This window comes from Hesperophylax consimilis, chromosome 21 (genome assembly GCF_061612785.1).
Source record: "Hesperophylax consimilis isolate HC1 chromosome 21, BYU_Hcon_1.0, whole genome shotgun sequence".
Classification (NCBI taxonomy): domain Eukaryota; kingdom Metazoa; phylum Arthropoda; class Insecta; order Trichoptera; family Limnephilidae; genus Hesperophylax; species Hesperophylax consimilis.
The window spans coordinates 14,904,046-14,925,059 of NC_142856.1; the positions used below are offsets into that span (position 1 = coordinate 14,904,046).

At 33.9% G+C, this 21,014-nt stretch overlaps 2 protein-coding genes across 2 annotated transcripts; both read left to right on the forward strand.

Annotated features, from left to right (window-relative positions):
- The first annotated feature begins 1,157 nt into the window (after positions 1–1,157).
- On the forward strand, positions 1,158–12,435 carry LOC149413649 (uncharacterized). Its single transcript, XM_089644555.1, has 4 exons — positions 1,158–1,287; positions 5,434–5,824; positions 9,450–9,584; positions 10,152–12,435. The coding sequence occupies exons 2-4, from the start codon at positions 5,465–5,467 to the stop codon at positions 12,282–12,284; spliced, it is 2,628 nt and encodes an 875-aa protein (XP_089500681.1). The 5' UTR covers positions 1,158–1,287; positions 5,434–5,464; the 3' UTR covers positions 12,285–12,435.
- Positions 12,436–16,223: 3,788 nt separating this feature from the next.
- Positions 16,224–20,310, forward strand: LOC149413650 (uncharacterized). The gene is made up of 4 exons (XM_089644631.1): positions 16,224–16,336; positions 18,648–19,062; positions 19,351–19,485; positions 19,577–20,310. Exons 2-4 carry the CDS (start codon positions 18,691–18,693, stop codon positions 19,883–19,885), a joined length of 816 nt encoding a protein of 271 aa, XP_089500757.1. The 5' UTR covers positions 16,224–16,336; positions 18,648–18,690; the 3' UTR covers positions 19,886–20,310.
- Positions 20,311–21,014: the final 704 nt, after the last annotated feature.

Sequence of the window (21,014 nt, forward strand, 5' to 3'; positions counted from 1 at the left end):
TGATTAACAAAAATACAGGGTTTCCAATAAGACGTTTTATTTTGATATTCAATCGTAAAAGATCAATGGGTTCGTTGCTTGTGTGGCACGTAGCGCCGTCTTGTTGAAAGTAAACGTTGTCCAGATCAATACCATCCAATTCCGGCCATAAAAAATCATTAATCATCTCTCGATAGCGCAATTCATTCACCGTAACTGTTGCTTCAGCCTCATTTTCGAAAAAGTAAGGTCCAATGACTCCGCCGGACCATAAACCACACCAAACAGTCACACGTTGTGAATAAAGAAGCTTTTCAATAATAACTCTTGGGTTTTCCGAGCCCCAGATGCGACAATTTTGCTTGTTGACGAAGCCACCGAGGTAGAAATGGGCCTCATCACTCAAGATGATTTGCATTTGATTCACTCAAGTGAATATTAATAATTTCAATGCGTTGTTGTAGCGTGTATCGTTCCATTTTTATTAATGGCGTAGTTTCTACTTGTCAAATGTCAAAAAATAACAGCTTCAAAAGTAACATCTACCGAAATAACGGGCTATTCAAAATAACACCTCTTATTGGAAAACCCTGTTTATGATTTTAGTTTTTTAGTATTAATTGGGTGGGGAAGAAGGTGGTAAAAGGAAAGTGGGGAAGAACCTGGCTATTCGATCTGGTCACCAAACACGGCTAAAGGCATTTCAAGCATGTTTCAATTCTGAACAGTTGTCTTACACCAGGGCGATACTGATGTTATTAGTATCAGTACCAGATTTGACAACCGAAATTAGTTTATTTGATACTTAATAGTCAAACAGATATTTAAAAATGTGTGCATGTACTTCGAGATAAAAATATAGAAAACACTTTACAAAAATCGAAAACTCGAAAAAAATACTATACAATTAAATAAAACTCGAAAAGATACTATTTAAAAAAATGGAACTCGAAAAAACACTACAAAAAAGCGGGGGTCAAATATGTACCTCAATGTCAAATACAAATATTATTCGGTACATAATTTTTCATTCTATCCATTTCCAATTGTTCTATCATGGTTCTCCCATCTAATCTCAAACATCAAAAGCACTCACATATTTTTTTCTATTCGGAGGAGCTTGACCTCTTCTGTTTGGGAATTTATCACCTCTGTGACCGGTTCAGTCGGGCCAGCTCGCCAACTGGTATTACATACGTACAACACAATACCAATAAATAAAGTTGTTTTTGTAACGAGCGTCTAATATTATTTAAAAGACGCTAGATCTGTAGGATTTGAAACTCCGTAGGATAAGGTCGTCTACAGGTCAGTCAATACATCTTTTTACTTTTTTAATTCTCTGTATTAAATCATATGTATCATTCCATAAATATTTTTAAAAGCAACATCAGTAAGTGTAAGCAAAATATATATCAGCAATTTAATCTTGTTTGATGTGATTATTTATCTATTTTTTTTAAATTTACATCTTTAAAATATTGTACTACAAATTGAGTGAACCGAATGTCTTAATTATTTTCATAACAGTAAGGTTATCTGATTTTTAACTTAATAAAATAATAATTTTTGTGTTGCTTAAAATCGTTAAAAATTTTAGAAGCTGACCGTCAGACTATCAAAGATAATTCGTATTTTTCAGTGTTTGTGTTCAGTATTTTAAATGGTTTAACGATCTCATAATTTAATATTTACTGTTCAAAATAATTATGACATACACATTTAAAGTGCATTTGAAAAATACCTACAAAAAACTTTTCTGCGTTGTCATACATCTACATAATTTATCCACAGACGAATTAGCCTTAAACACTAAACTGTGTTAACTTTCAAGTTTTTTATTATTCAAGTAATATTTATTTCAATCTTAATCCTCCTAAAACTGCCTCAGAGAATTGTGGGTTCGTTTCCGCGCAGCTCAAAATTGCATCAGTTTCTTACTTAAAGTTTGTTTACAAGTTTAAAGCTGAGAAAAAACGTTTTATAATTTCACTTACAAAAGTAATCAGTTTGGAATCAATTTCATTCATTTATCAAATAAAAATTAAGCAAATCTTAACAACGATAAAACGTGTTAGACCAATAATTTTTAAATTCATTATTTACAATTTTCACAATTTTTACAATTATGTTAACGTAATGATGGGTTTGCGCGAAACGAACACAATAATATTTCTAATGCATCAATAAATAAATATAATTGTTGACTGATCGTTGCGAACTCTTCTAAATTTGGTTGTAAATCCCGTTTCCTTTTCAAGGTGGTGGCTGATTTAATGTTTCAGTAAAGATTATTTTGTTCAAATATAAAATTGTCATGTTCATTTTAACTTATGTTGGCATTTTTTCCATATTATGGTACCTGTCAATTTTTCAACTTGGGAGGCGGGTATGGGTACCGCCGCTCCAGAAACCATTTATTGGATAACAAATACGTTTGGTGACTTAGCAGGGGTGCCCGGGTTCATGTAGTGAGGTTTGTCCGGTTTATGGCGACAGATGCGTTTGCCCACGCAGGTCGGATTGGGAGATACTGGTTGAAGGAGACCTCATGTCCTCTTCAGCAGGACTCTTAGAACATCATCTTGCACCGCTTCCACCCACGGGAGGGATGGATTCATACGTCCGTCACTCTCGGACACACTGACCCCCAGATTCCTACTCAAGCCTAATACATTTTTCTTTCCCAGAACTTCCTCCCCTTCCTTTTTTAAAAATATCCTCCACACGGCAACCCCAAAGATGATATAGGTCCTGAGGGGAATTGTTTTCTTCTGTGAGGAGCTAATGTAAAAACATAAAAAACCTGCATGAGAGAAGTTTTAAAAAAAGAATTGTCGCTCAGATAGCGTCGTTCATTGCAATTCCTTATTTGAAATGAAAAATGTTACATAGAACATATGGTTTTCAATTGAGTGAGTATTTAACTGAGTGAGTATTTAACTACACAAATAAAAATCTTATGACTGCAGAGGAAAATTATGATTTCGATTTATTAAATAAAAGAAAATTAGAATCATATTTTTTAGACGTGAGGTGTAATGATCACAGAACTACTAGTTTAACTGGATTTATATCATACAAAATATTTAAAAATAAATTTTGCACTGTAATGAAATTCGCAGTTTCGTTTTTTTCTAAATTGCCTTTGGAGATGGCTTTGCACAAAAAGTGTGCATTTCTTCAAATTCATCCAAAAACAGTATTAAAATCTTTCGAAAACATCGATAGGTTTTTACGCAAGACGGAAGCAATTTTTTTAACCCATCTAAAAAAGGTCTAAACAATGAATCTTTGTCTGATTATTTCTGAGAATTTTGTCTATGGATAATATTATTATTACAATCAACGAACGAATGTTTTCTCGATTCCTGAGTTGTTGATCGTGTTTTTTGTCGGCATAATATCATAATGAGTAATAAACTAATCGTTTTATTTACTGCGAAAATAGCATCAATGAATTCTTTGTATTTTGGGTTTTCTCAAGGTTAAGTTTTGTTTGCTAAAGAATTTTAATGAATTACTTAGAAAGAGCTTAGCATAAACTAGTTTTTTTTTAATTTAACAATTTACATTATAACAGTTGTAAAAATCATTTGTGGGTTGTATTTCAAAATTAAACAACAAAACTTAGTCAGCCTTTTGTCAGCCTCCGTGCTAAAGGGGTAAAACTCTCGACTAGCTGGTAAGTAAATTTATTTTAAATTTGTGATATTACACAATGGTCCTAACAACTATTTAAAATTTAAACATTGCTTTAAATGGCTTTAGCCGTGTTCGGTGACTAGAACTGAACAGTCAGGTTCTCCTCCCCTTCTTTTCCCCCAGCTTGTACCCTTCCCCATTACCTTCAGCCTCTCGACATACCCCACGGATATGCCATAGTCTCACTGGCTCAAGGCGGTTGGGAGAAAATGGGACTCTTGTGAGGTATTTACATTAAAAACTACGGACTTAGATATTTCATTTTAAAATCACGGACACCTTTTTCTATGACCCTCAATAATAGCATGCTATCTGAATGATAACTTGATGCTAATATGAAAATAAGAACATTTTTTTCAGTTCTAACTGTTAGATATAATCGTCTTTATATTGATAAATCAGATACTCCATTCCTGTAGACATAATGGTGGACGTTTGGGTCAACGTTTTCGACTAAGAAGACGAACAATTTGTTACATTGTTTAAATATCGTGTAATAATAAAATAAGTTTAATGATTTATTTATCTACTCTTTACACCCCCATGGGGCTATTACATTTGGTCACATTGAAATGTGTACAATTTTGTACATAAGGGTTATAAACAATGGGTGCAAAAAATCATTACTTACATTAAAGTGGTTTACAATTTGATAAAATTATTTAAAATTGAAATTATCAGAAATAATATCTTGGCGTAAAGTGTTTAAGTATGAAATAAACATCGAATTTGTTACATTAAAAATCTCAATATTGGCATATTCACATAGTGTACCTTACGTAATACCAAAATGTCTATTATTTATTCAATAATTCTACTTATTATTACTTACATACATTAAATTACTTAAACTACTTATATTATTATTACTTACATTAAAGTGGCTTACAATTTGATAAAATAATTTAAAATTGAAATTATCAGAAATAATATCTTGGCGTAATAAGTATGAAATAAACATCGAATTTGTTACATTAAAAATCTCAATATTGGCATATTCACATAGTGTACCTTACGTAATACCAAAATGTCTATTATTTATTCAATAATTCTACAAGTGTCTTTAAAAAAAGACACAAAAGAATCTATTTTTTTTTAATTACCTAATATTTTTTAATTATGTGTTTTTTTTCATACAGAAATCGTTTTCATGTATCATCTGCTCATTTTAATATCGGCCTTAATCTTTTACGTTATTTAATTAAAATACACGATAATTCTACTGTCTGTGCCTTTTTCCAGTGAATATAACCTTTGTAAAAACTGTATATTAATAAACAATATATTGAAAATAGCTGCTTGAAATACAATTCCGTAATCCCGGCGTTGCTCGGGGTTACGAATGGTTTTGAGTAAAGTTTTGAGTTTGTTAATTCTAGTGTATTTGAAAACTTGGTCTTTTTTTAAGGTGGAGATAATATTATTCTAAAGAATTGAAAAGATTTTGTTTCCACATTTTTACTATTAAAAAAATTACATTATATTGACTTTTCTTCGACTCCGTGTCTCATTCCAGTGCAGATATAATGCTAAGTCTTACCTGGGCTAAACTCTCCTGGCAATAATAAGAACAAGCTTTAAAATTTATGTATACATAGATAGATATATGAAGCTCTTTTGCAACATCTAGAACCTTGATATATGTTTTCTTACCTGTATTCTTCATGACTCAATAACTCGATAATAATTATGTCTCCACTTACTCAATAAATTATTAAGCGAGTTTAAAATTTTGAAATTTATTTCCAGGCGTAACCAAGCGGTTTCAACACATATAAAAATGAAGCAATTCACAGTTTGTTTGGGCATCGCCCTCGTGATGATGAGTCAAATGGACTACATTTCGGCCAAACCCAGAGGCAGGAAAGAAGTCGGAAACCTTCAAACGTTGGAGCTGAAGAATCCAGAACTTCCCCTGAGCAAAAGAGTGGAACTGGCTTTGATTGAATATAACAAGAACGAGAAGAAATGTTCAGGGATTACTTTCTCGTTCATGGGAAACTGCCACGACTTGAATGATGACTTCAAATACTGCACTAAAAGGAACGAGTTCATTGTTTTGCAGAAGCCAAAAGATCCTCAGTCAAACAGCTATGTTGTCAGACCAGTCTGCATTGACCTCAAGTGCCGCTATGACAGTGTAAGTATTTTTCTACTTATTCATTAATTTTTTTCAATTTCCTGCATGTGAGAGGTCGAGTTTGACCGTAGATAATAGAAGCCAGGCAAATGGTCCATACACCATTATTAGTATGAAACCACGTGCACAAAATGTCGCCAACATCGTTCACCAACACACATCGCAATTACATATGTTTTTATCTTAGTTTTTACCTGAACACCATCTTTGATTGTTTGATCGTTGCTCGGTTACATTTATTTATCTCTCCTATGGTTTGACCTTTTAAACAGTGGCTATTTCACTATAGATAAAAAATTACAAAACAAACATTCCAAATGATATGCTGCTTTAAGTCCAATTAAAAAAATACACTTTGATTTCGCAGTTGAGCCCTTTCCCGGAATAACGTTGTATCCAAAAACGTTCTCGCTTTTAGAAAGAAAGATACAAAAACAGTTATGTTTCATTACATTATATATTTCAAACACGATAAACGTACAAGTCTGAGTTTTAACGGAAAGTGGCGAATTAAATTTAAATTCCATCAATAATTTAACAATAATAGTTTTGTAGGATACAACATTATTTCCTGGAAAGGGATCGGTTCTAAACTAACATTATTTTATTAATTACCACATCAATATAATCGACTCTTTAAGAAAATAAATACATTTATACGTAACCTGCTCGATAACTCTTGGAATATACCCGAATATTTCCGGCCGCGAGTTTCTTGTGTATGAAATATAGAAAGAACAATGAAAGCCCTACCTTTGGTCTTGATATCCAACATGTTCCCTCTCTCTGCCAACCTGTTGTCAGTGGCGCTGCAGAAATGGTACTGAAAGTACTTCCCGTCTCCTGGTGACAAAGGTTATAGGACGGGAAGGTAGGCAGTAAACTATTAGAGATAATAATCAGCTATATGCCCGAACATAACCTATTTTAGTTAATTAATAACACTACCAAAAACAAACACAATACATTGATGCATTCTGAAAATTCGAACAACTAGAATAAAAACCAGCTTTAGAGAAAAAATGTAATAACAAATGCTATACAAAAAACTATATCTAACAATGTTTGCACGAAAATGTGAATATGAGGTACAACGTATGTTTATAATATAATTTGAGTTTCCTCAAAAAATTATTCGAATACGCCTCCGTAATATTATAATTTACATCGTGTTATTTACATTGTCTCCGCGTATTAATGATACGTTTCAAGAACATAATTTGACCTTTCAGGAAAATGACTACAGGCTAATAAGGAAAACTTCATATTTTTATAAAATGAATTAATATTAACCTTTAAAAAAAGTTACTTCATGCAGGAAGCTCGTAGAATTTTGGGTGATAATAATGAGTAAGCTACAAGCCAAAAATGTGCATAATCTTGGTATGCCTTATATTGTCACAAATATAAGTAATTACGCATTAAAATCGCTTGATAAACGAATTTTCATTTATCTAAAGCATTTTTTTGTATGCATAACGTAAAATAAATTCATTATAAAGATTAATCGAAAATAGTGATTTAGCATTAAACTTCGCCTTAAGAATATTGATCTTTGTTGTGAAGGTCTTTGAAGAAATAAAGATGGGAGAATCAATCCAGGTTTTAAGAATTTCTAATGCAAAGACGGAGGCCAAGATGACCGCTTACTGTTTTGGAAATGAGAAATGATTGACTGTGAGCATTGGGTTTATTGTACATATAAATGGCTTAAAGCCAAAACATTGTATCTCCACATTTTTAGAGAAATTGAGTATGAAACATGAAACTTCTTTATAAATCTTCCAGTGAGATACAAAGTTTTTTTTAAATTGATAGTCTTCAAGAAGTTCTTTTCGTTTTTCTCAAATAGGTTAATGAGCTATACAAAATTTGACTTTACACCATCGTTATGTGATATTCTCAATTTGGAGGGATGGTTTGGGTACTGCCCGGGGAACCATTTATTGGTAAATCAACGCCTCTGCCATAGGTCACCCCAAGTGGTTCGCTACGTTTGGTGACTTAGCAGGGGTGCCCTGGTTTATCGGGTGAGATGTGTTCAGGATGCACCTGCCCACCACCTGCGTGGCGTTCCGGATCGGGAGAGGCTGGTTTGGGGAGACCCTTTGACCTCTCCAACTGGTCTCACGACCTATCGACTTGCGTTGCAGTCGGAGGGAAATATTCACATGTCTGTCACTCACACACAAATATCTAGATTCCTACCCAACCCTCATACATTTTACCTTTCCAGAACTTCCTCTCCTTCCTTCCCGTAAAAAGGACCCTCCACCCAGCATCCCTAAAGATGACATAGACTCTGAGGAAAATTATTTTCCTCAGAGCCTACTGTTTGGGGTTAGTGTAAAAAAAAGATAACTATAATTATTGGGGGAAGAAAACATATTGATAGAAGCGGCAGGTATTTATTGCAGTGAATTAAATTGTTTCAATTTCAGTTAAGGCTTTTCAGTTTTTCTTGGCCTATTTCAGCATATCGCCATACATTCCCATTGGTAGTGTATGGCGAGCGATATGTTGAAATAGGCTAAGCCATGATCCTTATAGAGTAATGTGTCGCCTACTATTCTTTCATTCGGGCTGTAAAGAAAGTGGAAATGTGGAAACATTTATCGTTGTCCATAAAATATTTCTTGGTGGACGTCAGTATTTTTGTATTTTATATTTAATGCTTCTGATTTCTCGCGGTAATTTATTTTTAAAAAATCCTGTTCAGTGGTGCAAAATACGTGTTTTGTTTGTATATAAAGTTTTAACAATTCATGATATCAGAGTTAATTTTCATCCTCTGTGAAAGTTCCGTGAATAAACGACCAATAATAAAAAGTTACAGAATTCGAATAGAAATTCCAGAGATTTTCTATTTTTTTAAAAAAAATAAGATAAACATTCCTGGATCATGAACTTGAGACAATATTTGAAAATCTCCTACTACCACCACAATTGGCGGAAAATGTTGCTTGTGCTGTGATGGAGGACCTAGCCAGCTGAGGAATTGAATACACTATACCTGGGTTTCAACTTAGCCACTAACCGGTTGACTTGAAAATTAACTTTGAATGTGATGAATAAGTCAAATACAATTTTCAGTTATGAATGAGTATTTATATTTATTTTTTCACAATTATGTCTTTAAATGTAGAAAAATTTAATTCTTTGAATATGCATTCAGTTGGGTAGTCTTGCGATTAATAGTATCTCCAGATATCTCCTTGTTGAGTTCACTTAGCACCTGCTTTTAGTGACCCGTGATATCAGTTTGTTATTGTTCTATTAGCAACAGATTCTTTGAAACCCATGATATAAATGGTATATCCAGGAATCTCCTCGCGGAGTTAGTTTAGCGTCTGCTTTCTGTGACCCATGATATCAATGATATCTCCAGGTATCGCTGGTGGAATTATTTTAGTGCCTCCTTTTTTATGACCCATGATATCAATGATTTCTCCAGGAATTGTCTGCTGGGGTTATTTTAGCGCCTGCTTTTTGTCACCAACGATATCTCCAGAAATCGTCATGCAGATATGTTTTAGTGCTTGCTTTTTATTACTCATGCTATCAATGATACCTCTAGCAATTTTAAAATATGCTAACGATTTTTTTCTATTCTTTGTTGTTACAGGTATGGTGGCCAGCTCTGAATAAATGCCTGAAGGACGAAGTTGCTGAACGCATCTGCGGAGTCCATGGAAAAGTAGACCATGATGTATTTGGTGATGCCTTCTGCAAATGCAACGAAATCAGCGCCAATTTAGTGGTAAGTCCAAAGATGATTGATTGTGTATCGTAAGCATTTAGTAGCTTTCTTTTAATGCTTGGCGAACCTTTAAACTGTGGATTTACATCTTTATTTGATTTAAAATTGAATTCATGTGTGATTTTCACACTACAACATCGAGATCTTCGTGGTCTTCAACTACGAATCCAGAGGCGGCGGGTTCAAACCCCAGCGTGCATTTTATTTTTTTTGATTAAATAATATGTGTTGTTTTACATTTAATGACGTAAAAAAATATTTAGTCTATTTGCACTATTCAGAATAGATGCTTAACTTGAAATAGCTTAAGCTGTGATTGGTGACCAGATCTCAATAGTACCTACTTAACCCCATCTTTTCCCCATCTTCCTTCCTTCTCCATCTCTTCTGAATTAAAACAAAACACAAATGGGGGTCCAATAGTCCCGCTAGCTCCGGACAGTTGCGAGCAGTCGGGACTGTTGTGTGGTACTCACATACACTTTTATAAATAATTCAATGATTTTTATTGCTTTTAGAAATTTTATTCTCTCTTGTAGATATTCATACTCATTTTCCATTTTCCAGGAAAGCGAAAAGTGTTACAGTTTATTGCATCAAGGCCCTTGCAAAGCGGGTGAGATCCTTGAAGCTAAAGACGCTTTTACAAGCCTAGGAAAATGTGTGAAAAAAGAACAAGCCGTTAAACTAAACCAACAGACAACACCCAATAAAAACGTAGAACAGAAGTTTGAAGACCAAAGGGAAGATAGCTCGTCTTCGTCAGAAGAAAGCAGTGAAGATACACCTGACCAAGAACCTATAGATAAGAAGAAGGAGGACAGCAAGGTTACACTAACCCAAAATGTAGAAGTTAATAAGCCAAAAGATGACAAAAAAGACATAGAACAAAATAAAGAACCAATAACCCACGTATTTCCAGAAAAATCAGGATCGGAAAAGAAACCAACAGAAACGAAGAAAGAAGTAGTCACTCAAATTTTTCCAGAAAAAGTAGTAGTCGTAAATAACCAGAATGTTAAAGACACTATTCCTAAAATAGTGGCTGAGGTAAAAAAAGAATCCCCTAAGGTGTCGGAACCCCCCAAAGTTGAAGAAAAAACAAAACTACCAGAAACCCCGAAAGTAGTAGAAGCGTCGAAAGTACCTGAAGCCTCTAAAGTACAGGAAGCCCCTAAAGTACCAGAAGCTTCTAAAGTTACAGAAGCCCCAAAAGTATTTGAAGCCTCTAAAGTACCGGAAGCCTCTAAAGTATTAGAAGCCCCTAAAGTTACAGAGGTCCAGAAAGTACCTGAAGCCTCAAAAGTACAAGAAGCCCCAAAAATACCAGAAGTTCCTAAAGTTGCGGACGCTCCAAAAGTGGCTGAGACTCCAAAAATAGCAGAAGCTCCTAAAGTGGTAGCAGCACCAATAGTAGTAGAAGCCCCAAAAGTTACTGAAACCCCAAAAGTCGCTAAAGTAGCTGAGGCAACAAAAATAGCAGAAGCTCCTAAAGTGGCTGAAGTCCTGAAGGTAGCTGAGGTCCCGAAAATGGCAGCAGTCCCGAAAGTACCTGAGGCCCCAAAAGTTGCAGAAGCTCCTAAAGTAGTATCAGCATCGATAATAACAGAAGCCCCAAAGGTCCCGAAAGTATCTGAGGTCCCAAAAATAGCAGACGCTCCTAAAGTTGTAGCAGCACCAACAGTAGCAGAAGACTTAATAGTAATAGATGTCCTGAAGGTAGTTGAGGCCCTGAAAGTAGCAGAAGCACAAAAAGCAGCTGATGCCCCACAAGTGACGGAAGCCATAAAGGTAGCAAATGCACCGAAAGTAGCAGAAGCTCAAAAAGTAGCTGAGGCCCCAAAAGTAACAGAAGCCCCGAAAGTAGCAGAATCTACAAAAGTAGTAGCAGCAGCACCGACAGTAGGAGAAACATCGAAAGTGGCAGAAAACCCAAAAGTAACAGAAGCCCCGAAGGTAGCTGAGGCTCCAAAAGTAGCAGAAGCACCAAAAGTAGTAGCAGCAGCACCGAAAGTTGCAGAAACCCCAAAAGTAATAGAAACCCCGAAGGTAGCTGAGGCTCCAAAAGTAGCAGAAGCACAAAAAGTAGTAACATCAGCACCGAAAGTAGCAGAAGTCCCGAAAGTGGCAGAAACCCCAAAAGTCATAGAAGCCCCGAAGGTAGCTGAGGTTCCAAAAGTAGCAGAAGCACCACAAGTAGTAACAGCAGCACCGAAAGTAGCAGAAGCCCCGAAAGTGGCAGAAACCCCAAAAATAACAGAAGCCCCGAAGGTGGCTGAAGCCCCCAAAGTAGCAGAAGCTCCAAAAGTAGTAGCAGCAGCACCGAAAGTAGCAGGAGCCCCAAAAGTGGCAGAAACCCCTAAAATAATAGAAGCCAAAAAAGTTGCTTCAGCTGTGTCAGAAGTAGCAGAAGTGCCGAAAGTAGTTGTACCACCGATAGTAGCAGAAGCTCCGAAAGTCATCGCAGCTCCGGTCGCAGCTACAAAGGTAACAGAAAATCAGCAGTCATTAGAAGTATTCCCGAAAAATGCAGAGGCCGCGAAGGTAGTTGCTGAGACTCAGAAATTGGAAGGATTTCCCCCACAAATTGCAACAAACCAAGACCAAGTCCAGGTTTCAATTTCCACGGCAGGCCAAGTACTGAAAACCAAACAAGAAATCGCGCTGGAAAAAGAACTCATCACACAAATTAGAGCGTAGACGTTGCAACTACCATATCAACCACCAAACGAGTTTTACGAAGAGTGTGATTATTTTTTATGTCAATTCGAAATAATATCATCGCTAGAGTATACCGATGTAACAATTTTGTTTACTTTTCCAAATAAATGAATAATAAATAAATAAATGTTTTTGTTAATAAAAAAAACGTACAACAAATCAGTTCTATTTAATTTTATAATTCGCAAAAAAAACACATTTTTTTGCTCTTGTGGGAAAAGTGCGCTAACTTCGGGAGGTGATTCTAAATGATGTAGAAGAAAAATATATTTTCGAAAATCCAATGTTTATTTTCCCATTGAAAAATATTTTTCGTCAGAAGAATATTTATTTTCCCATACGAAGAATTCAATTTGATTACCTAAAAACTACCTTAAAACGTTGGAATTTCGAAACAATTTGGTCATCTTTTTCACTTGTGCTATCGTGTAAAATAACCCCCAAAATTAGTACAAATGCTGTATATGTTTGCATGATATTTGTTTTGCTGTAGTCAAAGCACTCTTCATAAAATTATCACGAACAAACTGAAAACACTGTCCTGACGTTGAAACACTCGTATAATACCTTACCAGACTATTTGTTTACTTCATCAATTAATAACTTCAACATCCAACATCGCTCGATGAATTTATCAGTCCATACTGATAAAATGAGGCAATTTACTTATATTTCGATGAGATTGGAGTCCGTAATTACTTACGTAAACGTCATATTTCTAAAGAAGGTCTCGGCGTCTAAAGAAGGAATTATTCTGCGGCTTACCAAGGCTTAAGCGGCTGATTTAGACATAGCGAGGATACGGACTGACTGATAGGCCTTGGTATCCTTTCATAGTCCTGTCATCTGGAATTCTTTTTACACGCCCTGCATATTGAACTCTTCGGAATCTACAGAATCTTACAATGATCTCAGACTCAATTAGGTTTTCGGTTTGTAAACTATTTTAGGGTTGCGTTATCAATTAGCAATCGCCAATGCGTCATTCGAATTGACCTTGTCAGCAAAGTAAAGTTATGTTGCGGAAATTATTCGGTAGTTTCAATTTAACAGCCGGAAAGTTTTGCTTCCATATAGTGACGCGCGTAACGCGTATTATGTAAGTTTAAAGCAACTTCAATATTCATTAAACATGAGGAATTTCGTCGACACCAAAATTAATTTTTAGATCAAGATATCAAATGAATTAATTTACTCGCGAAGGTGAATCATTTTTAATTCACATTTATAAACTGATCTGCACATCACTAATTTTATGTTCATAATCGATCAGAATTTATACCATAGTGATATGTACTCTCAGTATCGCTCGGTTGAGAGACCAACATTCAGTTTCGAAACGTTGCGTGTTGGTTTAGTTGTGTTTAGTGACTAGATTCGAATAACCAGGTAATTCCCAACTTCAACATTCCCATCTCCTTCACTTCCTCACAGCATCGCAACATTTCTAAAATTGTTTTTCACTCATGTTTTAGATATGTAAGTATTATAGAACCCTACTTATTGAATATATAAACCAACCGGTTTCGGTTCATCCTGAACTTTCATAACAGTTATATAAAAACAGTCAAAATTATAGTTTTTATTATATTATTCCAAACAAATTCAAAATACCTATATCTATCTAGTTTTAACTTACTTTAACAACCTTCCTTTTAATCTAAAAGTTATCGAAAATATTCATGAATTTCAGCCAAAGTTGAAAATTTATCTTATACTACTACTATATAAGAGACCACATATCTGTTATTATTATTTTTTTAAATCTTAAAATATATTATTGATAAATCTTATTTGTTTTGTTATTATTAACAATTTTTTTTTAATATCTTGTTTGATATTTTTTTATGACTGAGCTAGAATTCCCTCACCAAACACAAGAGCCTTGTCTCTTTATGGTGAGGAAAGTCTATTTTTGTATTATATTATTATACTAAATGACATGTAAACATTGATTATTTATTGTAAAAACCACAAATATTAAATAAAATAATATTTATAGTTAACATGACACGTGTTTAAATAACGTTAATATTATACTCGCGTAAATATGTTGGAATATTGCCTTCAATAGAAAACATAATACAGAAATATGTTGTAATATTGCCTTCAATAGAAAACATAATACACAAATTTGTTGGAATATTGCCGTCAATAGAAAACCTAATACATTCATATTTTGGAATATTGCTGTCAAAAGAAATCATAACACGTAAATATGTTGGAATATTGCCGTCTATAGACAACATAATACATAAATATGTTGGAATATTGCCGGCAATAGAAAACATAATACATTCATATTTTGGAATATTGCTGTCAATAGAAATCATAAGACATAAATATGTTGGAATATTGCCGTCTATAGACAACATAATACATAAATATGTTGGAATATTGCCGGCAATAGAAAACATAATACGTAAATATGTTGGAATATTGCCGTAAGTATTTACTGTAACCCTGATGAAGTTTCAGGCTGAATTGAAACCTGTTGGTTTAAAATATATTAAATAATGTGGTGTCCAAACAAAATTTGATACATTAATATTACATATGATTATGTGGGCCTCACTGGGTATTTTGCCCTTTCTAAGGCACCATTTTACAATTTAATGCAATTCAATAAAAAAAATAAAAAAATTAAAATATTGATTGTGAAATTGTGATTGCTTCCTATTAAAGCTTATTATTATAATGTGTGCCCTGGTGGAGAAAGTAGTACTCTAATTAATAGTATTTCAATATTTTAAAAATGAAACATAAAAAGATCATTTATTATGCCACATTAACTACAAGTCCCCCTGTACACTACAAAGTCTTAAATATTGGGTATCATATTAAATGTAAAAATAGAATTTATTCTGGTGTATAAGTGTGAAATATTCTTTTTTCGTGGTCTGGTAGACATTTTAAATACATTGACGAACATCTTTAAGACCGGTCCATCGAAGAAAACCTGTGAGAGAAGAATTATTCAAATTAATACATTAATGCGCCTCTAATTCCTTGGAGATCCGATACTTAAATATATATAAAATACCCATCTTTTGAAACAACACTGTTATTAAAATAAACTGTTAATCACAATCTAAAGAAAGCATTAGCAAAAAATCAGTCAGACATATGTTACAGGTAAATCGCGAAAAAATCTAAAATGCAGCTCTGTTAACAAAAATAATTTTTTTAAATCAATTTCCATGTTTTAATTTATCATTTACTAAAGAATTCTACTAACTAACCATAACGCCGTTTCTCCACAGGGGTAGGCCACCACACAATTCTGTCTCGGCACATAAGTACTACTAACTTCATTCACATTCATACATAGGTATGTATTCTTCTGTTATTCTGACTCATGACATGACCCGACTCAAGTATTTGATTCGCTTGATCGTGCCATGTCTTCCTTAGACGTCCCCGATTTATTTTACAATTCACTTCCGCGTTTTTTTCTGTTTACACTAGTTTCTTCGTTCATTCGCTCCAGATCCACATACCCAAACTATCCATGCATCCCTTTCTTAATCTCATCTATTATGCTTGCGTTCTTTCCGGATCTCAACATTTTTAACATAGGCATACAAAATGCTTCCTAATTTCTATCATTTCTACAACATACAGCCTACTACTGCCAGTTCCATACCTCACTGTCTGGTATTGGGGGTATCTATCTATCAGGGCTGGTATTGGCACTCCATTGTGGACTGGTATATTTGCTTCTTTGGACAATTTCTCAGTCCTCCATTAATGTAGTTTTCTGTATTTACCATAAATTATATTATCAACCTCTCCATCTCTCGTAAAAAATCTTCTCAAATACATAAAATTTTCCACTTTCTCCAAGTGCTATTCATAATTTTTGACTAAGCGATTTCCTTTTATGTCCTTAGTTTTACGTTAAATACAATTATTGTATTTCTTAGGTTGGTAATAAGCTGTTTTCGACACACAAGTGACGAAAATAATATCACATAAGGTTCACAAAACAACGGCCGTATTGGGACGCCATTGGATCTTACCTTTAACAGGTCAGAAAATATTAGATATCATTATTTAATTATTAGTGGCTGATTTGATACCACGCATTGAATGGCTCCATTAATCTCTTAGCTAAGGCTGCCATCATCGTACAAGCAAAAATTTCCGCATATCATGATGGTAATAGAAGAATCCTCTATTATGTGAGTAGCCTATGTTAGCTTCCCCGGGTTACGAATAACATGACAATGCTAGGAAAACTTCTACCACCATCATTGGTATTCGTTTATATAGTTTTATTCGTCATGATCTGTAAGAATATTGATTTATTTAGAAATATTGGCTAGTTACGTTAACTTAGCAATAGATTTTCTGTTTTTTAATCTATCCCAAAATGGAAAACTGTTGAAAGCAGATGACAGACTCTTTAATATTATAAATGGACACACCAATATTTTGACTGTTGATTTTTGTTGTATTTCTTCTAAACTGTAAAAATATCGCTTTGTACGAAACTAAAAAAAATGTTACACAAACGTATTATAAAGGTTATTATCACTTTGTCACTCCCCAATTGTTCGTTGCATACAAAAATAATTTGTAAAAAATCTCAAACTTTGACAGCTATTTTGAAAAAATCCAAGCAACAATGGCGGTCGATGACTTTTTTAAACATATTATAATTATTTGAAAGTGTTTATTCCAAAATTTTAAATACAAATACAACGCTGTTGTCACCTTCTAACACTTCTTAAAACATATATCTCACATTTATACGAAAATACCGTATACTAAAAGGCACAAAACACCCAAAATTCTAGTAACGGAAAATGTTGCATGCGCACTGATGGAGAGCATAGCCAAGAGAGGAATTGTTCCAACGACACCTTGTTGGAAAGCAGATGCATTTGTTAACTCAGCTTCTAACCGGTAATTGATTTTTCCGTGTTGATGGATGCGGTAAGGCTGTCTAAAACATTGATTTTAGAAGGAGAACGAAACGAAACGCGTCAAACGACAAAACAATCAGTTTTTCACAAAGGTTCATTATGCAGAACGTCGAACAGTACACGTTTATTTACTTTTTTAACATTTTTACTTGGTGACTTCCGAAATCCTCTCCCTTGACCTTCGCGATGACTTGCTTCATAAAAAATTGTTTCGTTTGTCCTTTGACATCTGTCACTGTTGCTGAGTTACTATTAGTATATTAACTAACCAATTATTGTATCTTATTTTTGCTTTTTAAAGGTATTCATGTGTTCGTGTTAAATGTTTCTATCGAATATACACAGTGTTCCGAAACTAGTAGTTCAAGTGGAAAACTAATGAATCTACATCTCAAAGAGAACCCAAAAAAACACTTTTTACTTTCGATCTGAGGATTTCAATTTTTTCGCCAACAAAAGTATTAAAAAAACGTTTAGAAGCAGAATGACACATTTTAAAAGACATTAAACAGCCGATAACAGCTACCGATTAAAAAAAAAAAAATGAAAAAAAAATATATTTAAAAGATTTATTCGGTAGCGAAAGCTCATAACCTAATAATTTACATTACAAAATCGACTCCAAACGTATAAAATTTTGTTTAATAAAATGATACACTGTAAAAAATCAACCAGTGTAAAACATTTCTTTTTACTATAATACATTTATTTTTATTTACATACATTAATTTATTTTTTGGTTTGACTGAGGATTGAACCTTTCTTCTCAGGGACTGACTAAAATGAGTGTATTATTCGTTTCCCTGTCAAAAACGGGACTGGGGGCCTATAAAAAAGGATTTGAAACATTTCATATCAAACTATCAGTAATATGAGATATGAGTTTTAAGGAAGTCGGAACACGTGTTTTTCTAAATAATAATATTTTCGAATCTCGTCCATTATGTTTATTCGGACAAGGGACCCTGCGTTAAACACCTGTTCAGCTATATTCTGAATGACTAATATTTTATTAGGAAATGGACATGCGGTCACATTTTTAAAAGTATCTTGATAAAAAAAAGCCGATCTCATTTTTCTACGTGCACTTCAGCCAAATACTTAGTGGGCGGTACCGAGATTTATTTCGTATATTAACTACAGTAAGTTTTTTACAATGTTTCCAATTTCAGAAAAAATATGTGTGTACGTGAGTGCCACCAAATTTATAAAATGTATTGTAATCGAGAACGAGTCTATCTGCAGAGTATCAACTCGATCGGATGTCAGGAAGTGGGTTAATTTCCACTTCCAAGACTGCATTTAATTCATACATTCATTAATTAATTAATTCATTCATTCATTCATTAATTCAAGAAAACAAAATCGGAATTCAAATAGATGTACTTAAAAATTTACTTATTTTTTTCAGATCTTGGCGTTGAAAATCCCAAGTATCTTCAAAACTTCTCAAAATGAAGCACACCATTAAATTGGTACTCGCTTTTATAATGATGACCCAACTTCAATTGATGACTGCAAAACCTCAGAAAGGAAAGGAAATTGGACCACTTCAAACATTAGAACTGAAACATCCCGAACTTCCCATTAGAAAGAGGGTAGAATTAGCTCTTATCGACTTTAATAAGAACGATAACAATAATTGCTCTGGACAAAATTTTTGGTACATGGGAAAATGCAACCCTTTGAACGATGTTTCAAATTACTGTGAGAGTAAAAATGATTTTATTGTTCTGGAGAAACCAAGTAACACGACATCAAATATTTTCATATTGAAACCCATCTGTAAAGAGTTCCCTTGTCGGTACGACAGACTAAGTCAGGAGGTAATTTGTTTGATTTTTTTATAACTAACATTTTGTTTCTGAATTTTTGCGGTAGTAATTCGTGTTGCCTTTTCTTTTTCTTCACGAACTAGTGAATCGGACTCAAAGTATCTATCAACGATATCTGTCTTGATGTTCACAAGGGTGTTCGAAACTTAGTAAAAGCGCCAAACGACTTTTTGTTCCAAAAGTCAAATAACGTTATAAAAACACTAACTTGATCAAATAAAATTCGAGATTCAACAGCAAAATATTTTATCTAATGATTGTCTATTTTTGGGTTTACAGGTTTGGTGGCCGTCACTAAATAAATGCCTAAATGAGGATGCTGCGGAAGACATCTGTGGTCATCTTGGCAAAGTAGAATATGACGTATTTGGCGACGCTTTCTGCAAATGTAATGATATTAGCGCCAATACTGTAGTAAGCAAAACTTAACCAAACAAAAATGTTTCATGTTGAATCAAACGAAATCGTTAATTCAAGTATTTTGATGTAATTTTTTTCATTTCAGGAAGGCGGACGGTGCTATGGTCTGTTCTATCAAGGTCCCTGCAAAGTAGGAGAGATATTTGAACCAAGGGACAGATACACAACTCTTGGGAAGTGTATCATAAAAAAAGAAATAGCAATTGTCAATTTAAATTTCGGTACGATTACTTACCATAAACCACAGAAACAGGGAGGAGAAGAAGATAATAATGAAAAAGTGAACCAACATTCAGAAAACAGGGAATATAAAGATGATAAAGGTTCTCAAAGCTTTCAAGGAAAGCAGGAAACAGCTGATAGTAACAGACAGCAAAAGGTTAAGGGTCAATAAAACTCCTGAAAACCGGCTAACGAAGCAAAATTAAATGCTGCACCATGAATAATTTATAAGTAAAATATCCACAATATTGACCGAAAAATGCTTCATAGATGACTATCCTGACATAACAGAGGAGGAATTCTGATACTAAAATTAAAGTGGGACATTACCTTAGGGTATTTCAGGAACGAATAATCTATCAATACTCATTTCAGAACATAACATCACCATCAATGTTTCCTACCATTACAGGTTATCTTCAGAGCTTTAGGGATTTTGGACATAAGAATTTTCCCTTTCGTCAATATTACATTACTTGATTTTACAATAATGTTATCTACCTTTATTGTTGTTTCGTAATGTGGTGTTCCTTTTTCATTAAGTACTTAAAAACTGACTTTCAGAGAAGAGTTAAAATAAAAAAATGTTTTCCTTCATTACTTATTTTTAGTTATTTATTTGTGTTCTCCATAAAATGGTTATGAATTAGTATATATTACGTAGAAGATAACAAATTTGAGATACATGTAAGTATAAAGGGTATTGGATGCGGTTTTACTATTTCGTGACATTCATCAAAATATAGTTGCTGGACTATCTTTAAGTGACGTTGAAAATATCAATCAGAATGTCAATGCAGAATCGTTAAGCAGTTGAGTCGCTCTGTTGATTGGTGCGTTCTGATAGGCAGAAGTCCTCGCTTACGGAGTATACTTGTTAGGAGTGCCTTGTTAACAGTGCCTCTCAACAGTGGCTAAGAACAAGGATTAATACAAGAATGTATATTACGTATATTCTTTCAAATACAGGTAAAGAATAAACCTCTTTTGTACTTTTCTATTTCTAGGATATGGTTTTGTTCAAAAGGGCCCAAATATTGGAGCTATAATCCAGGACACTGCGAACGAGTGCTTCATATGTTTTCAGTATTGAGATTCCATTAGTAAATGATCTAGCATTACGAAGAATCAAAATATTACATGAATTAAAAAAAACCGCTTAGTACTACACCACTTATTTTATTTAAATACTAGCGCAGACCCGTGAAAAATCACGTCAATCATGTTAAGCCAAAAGTTTGCTCATTGTTTTCAGATACCTATGTACGTTAAAAAATAAAAATGTCAGGTAAATTTTAAAT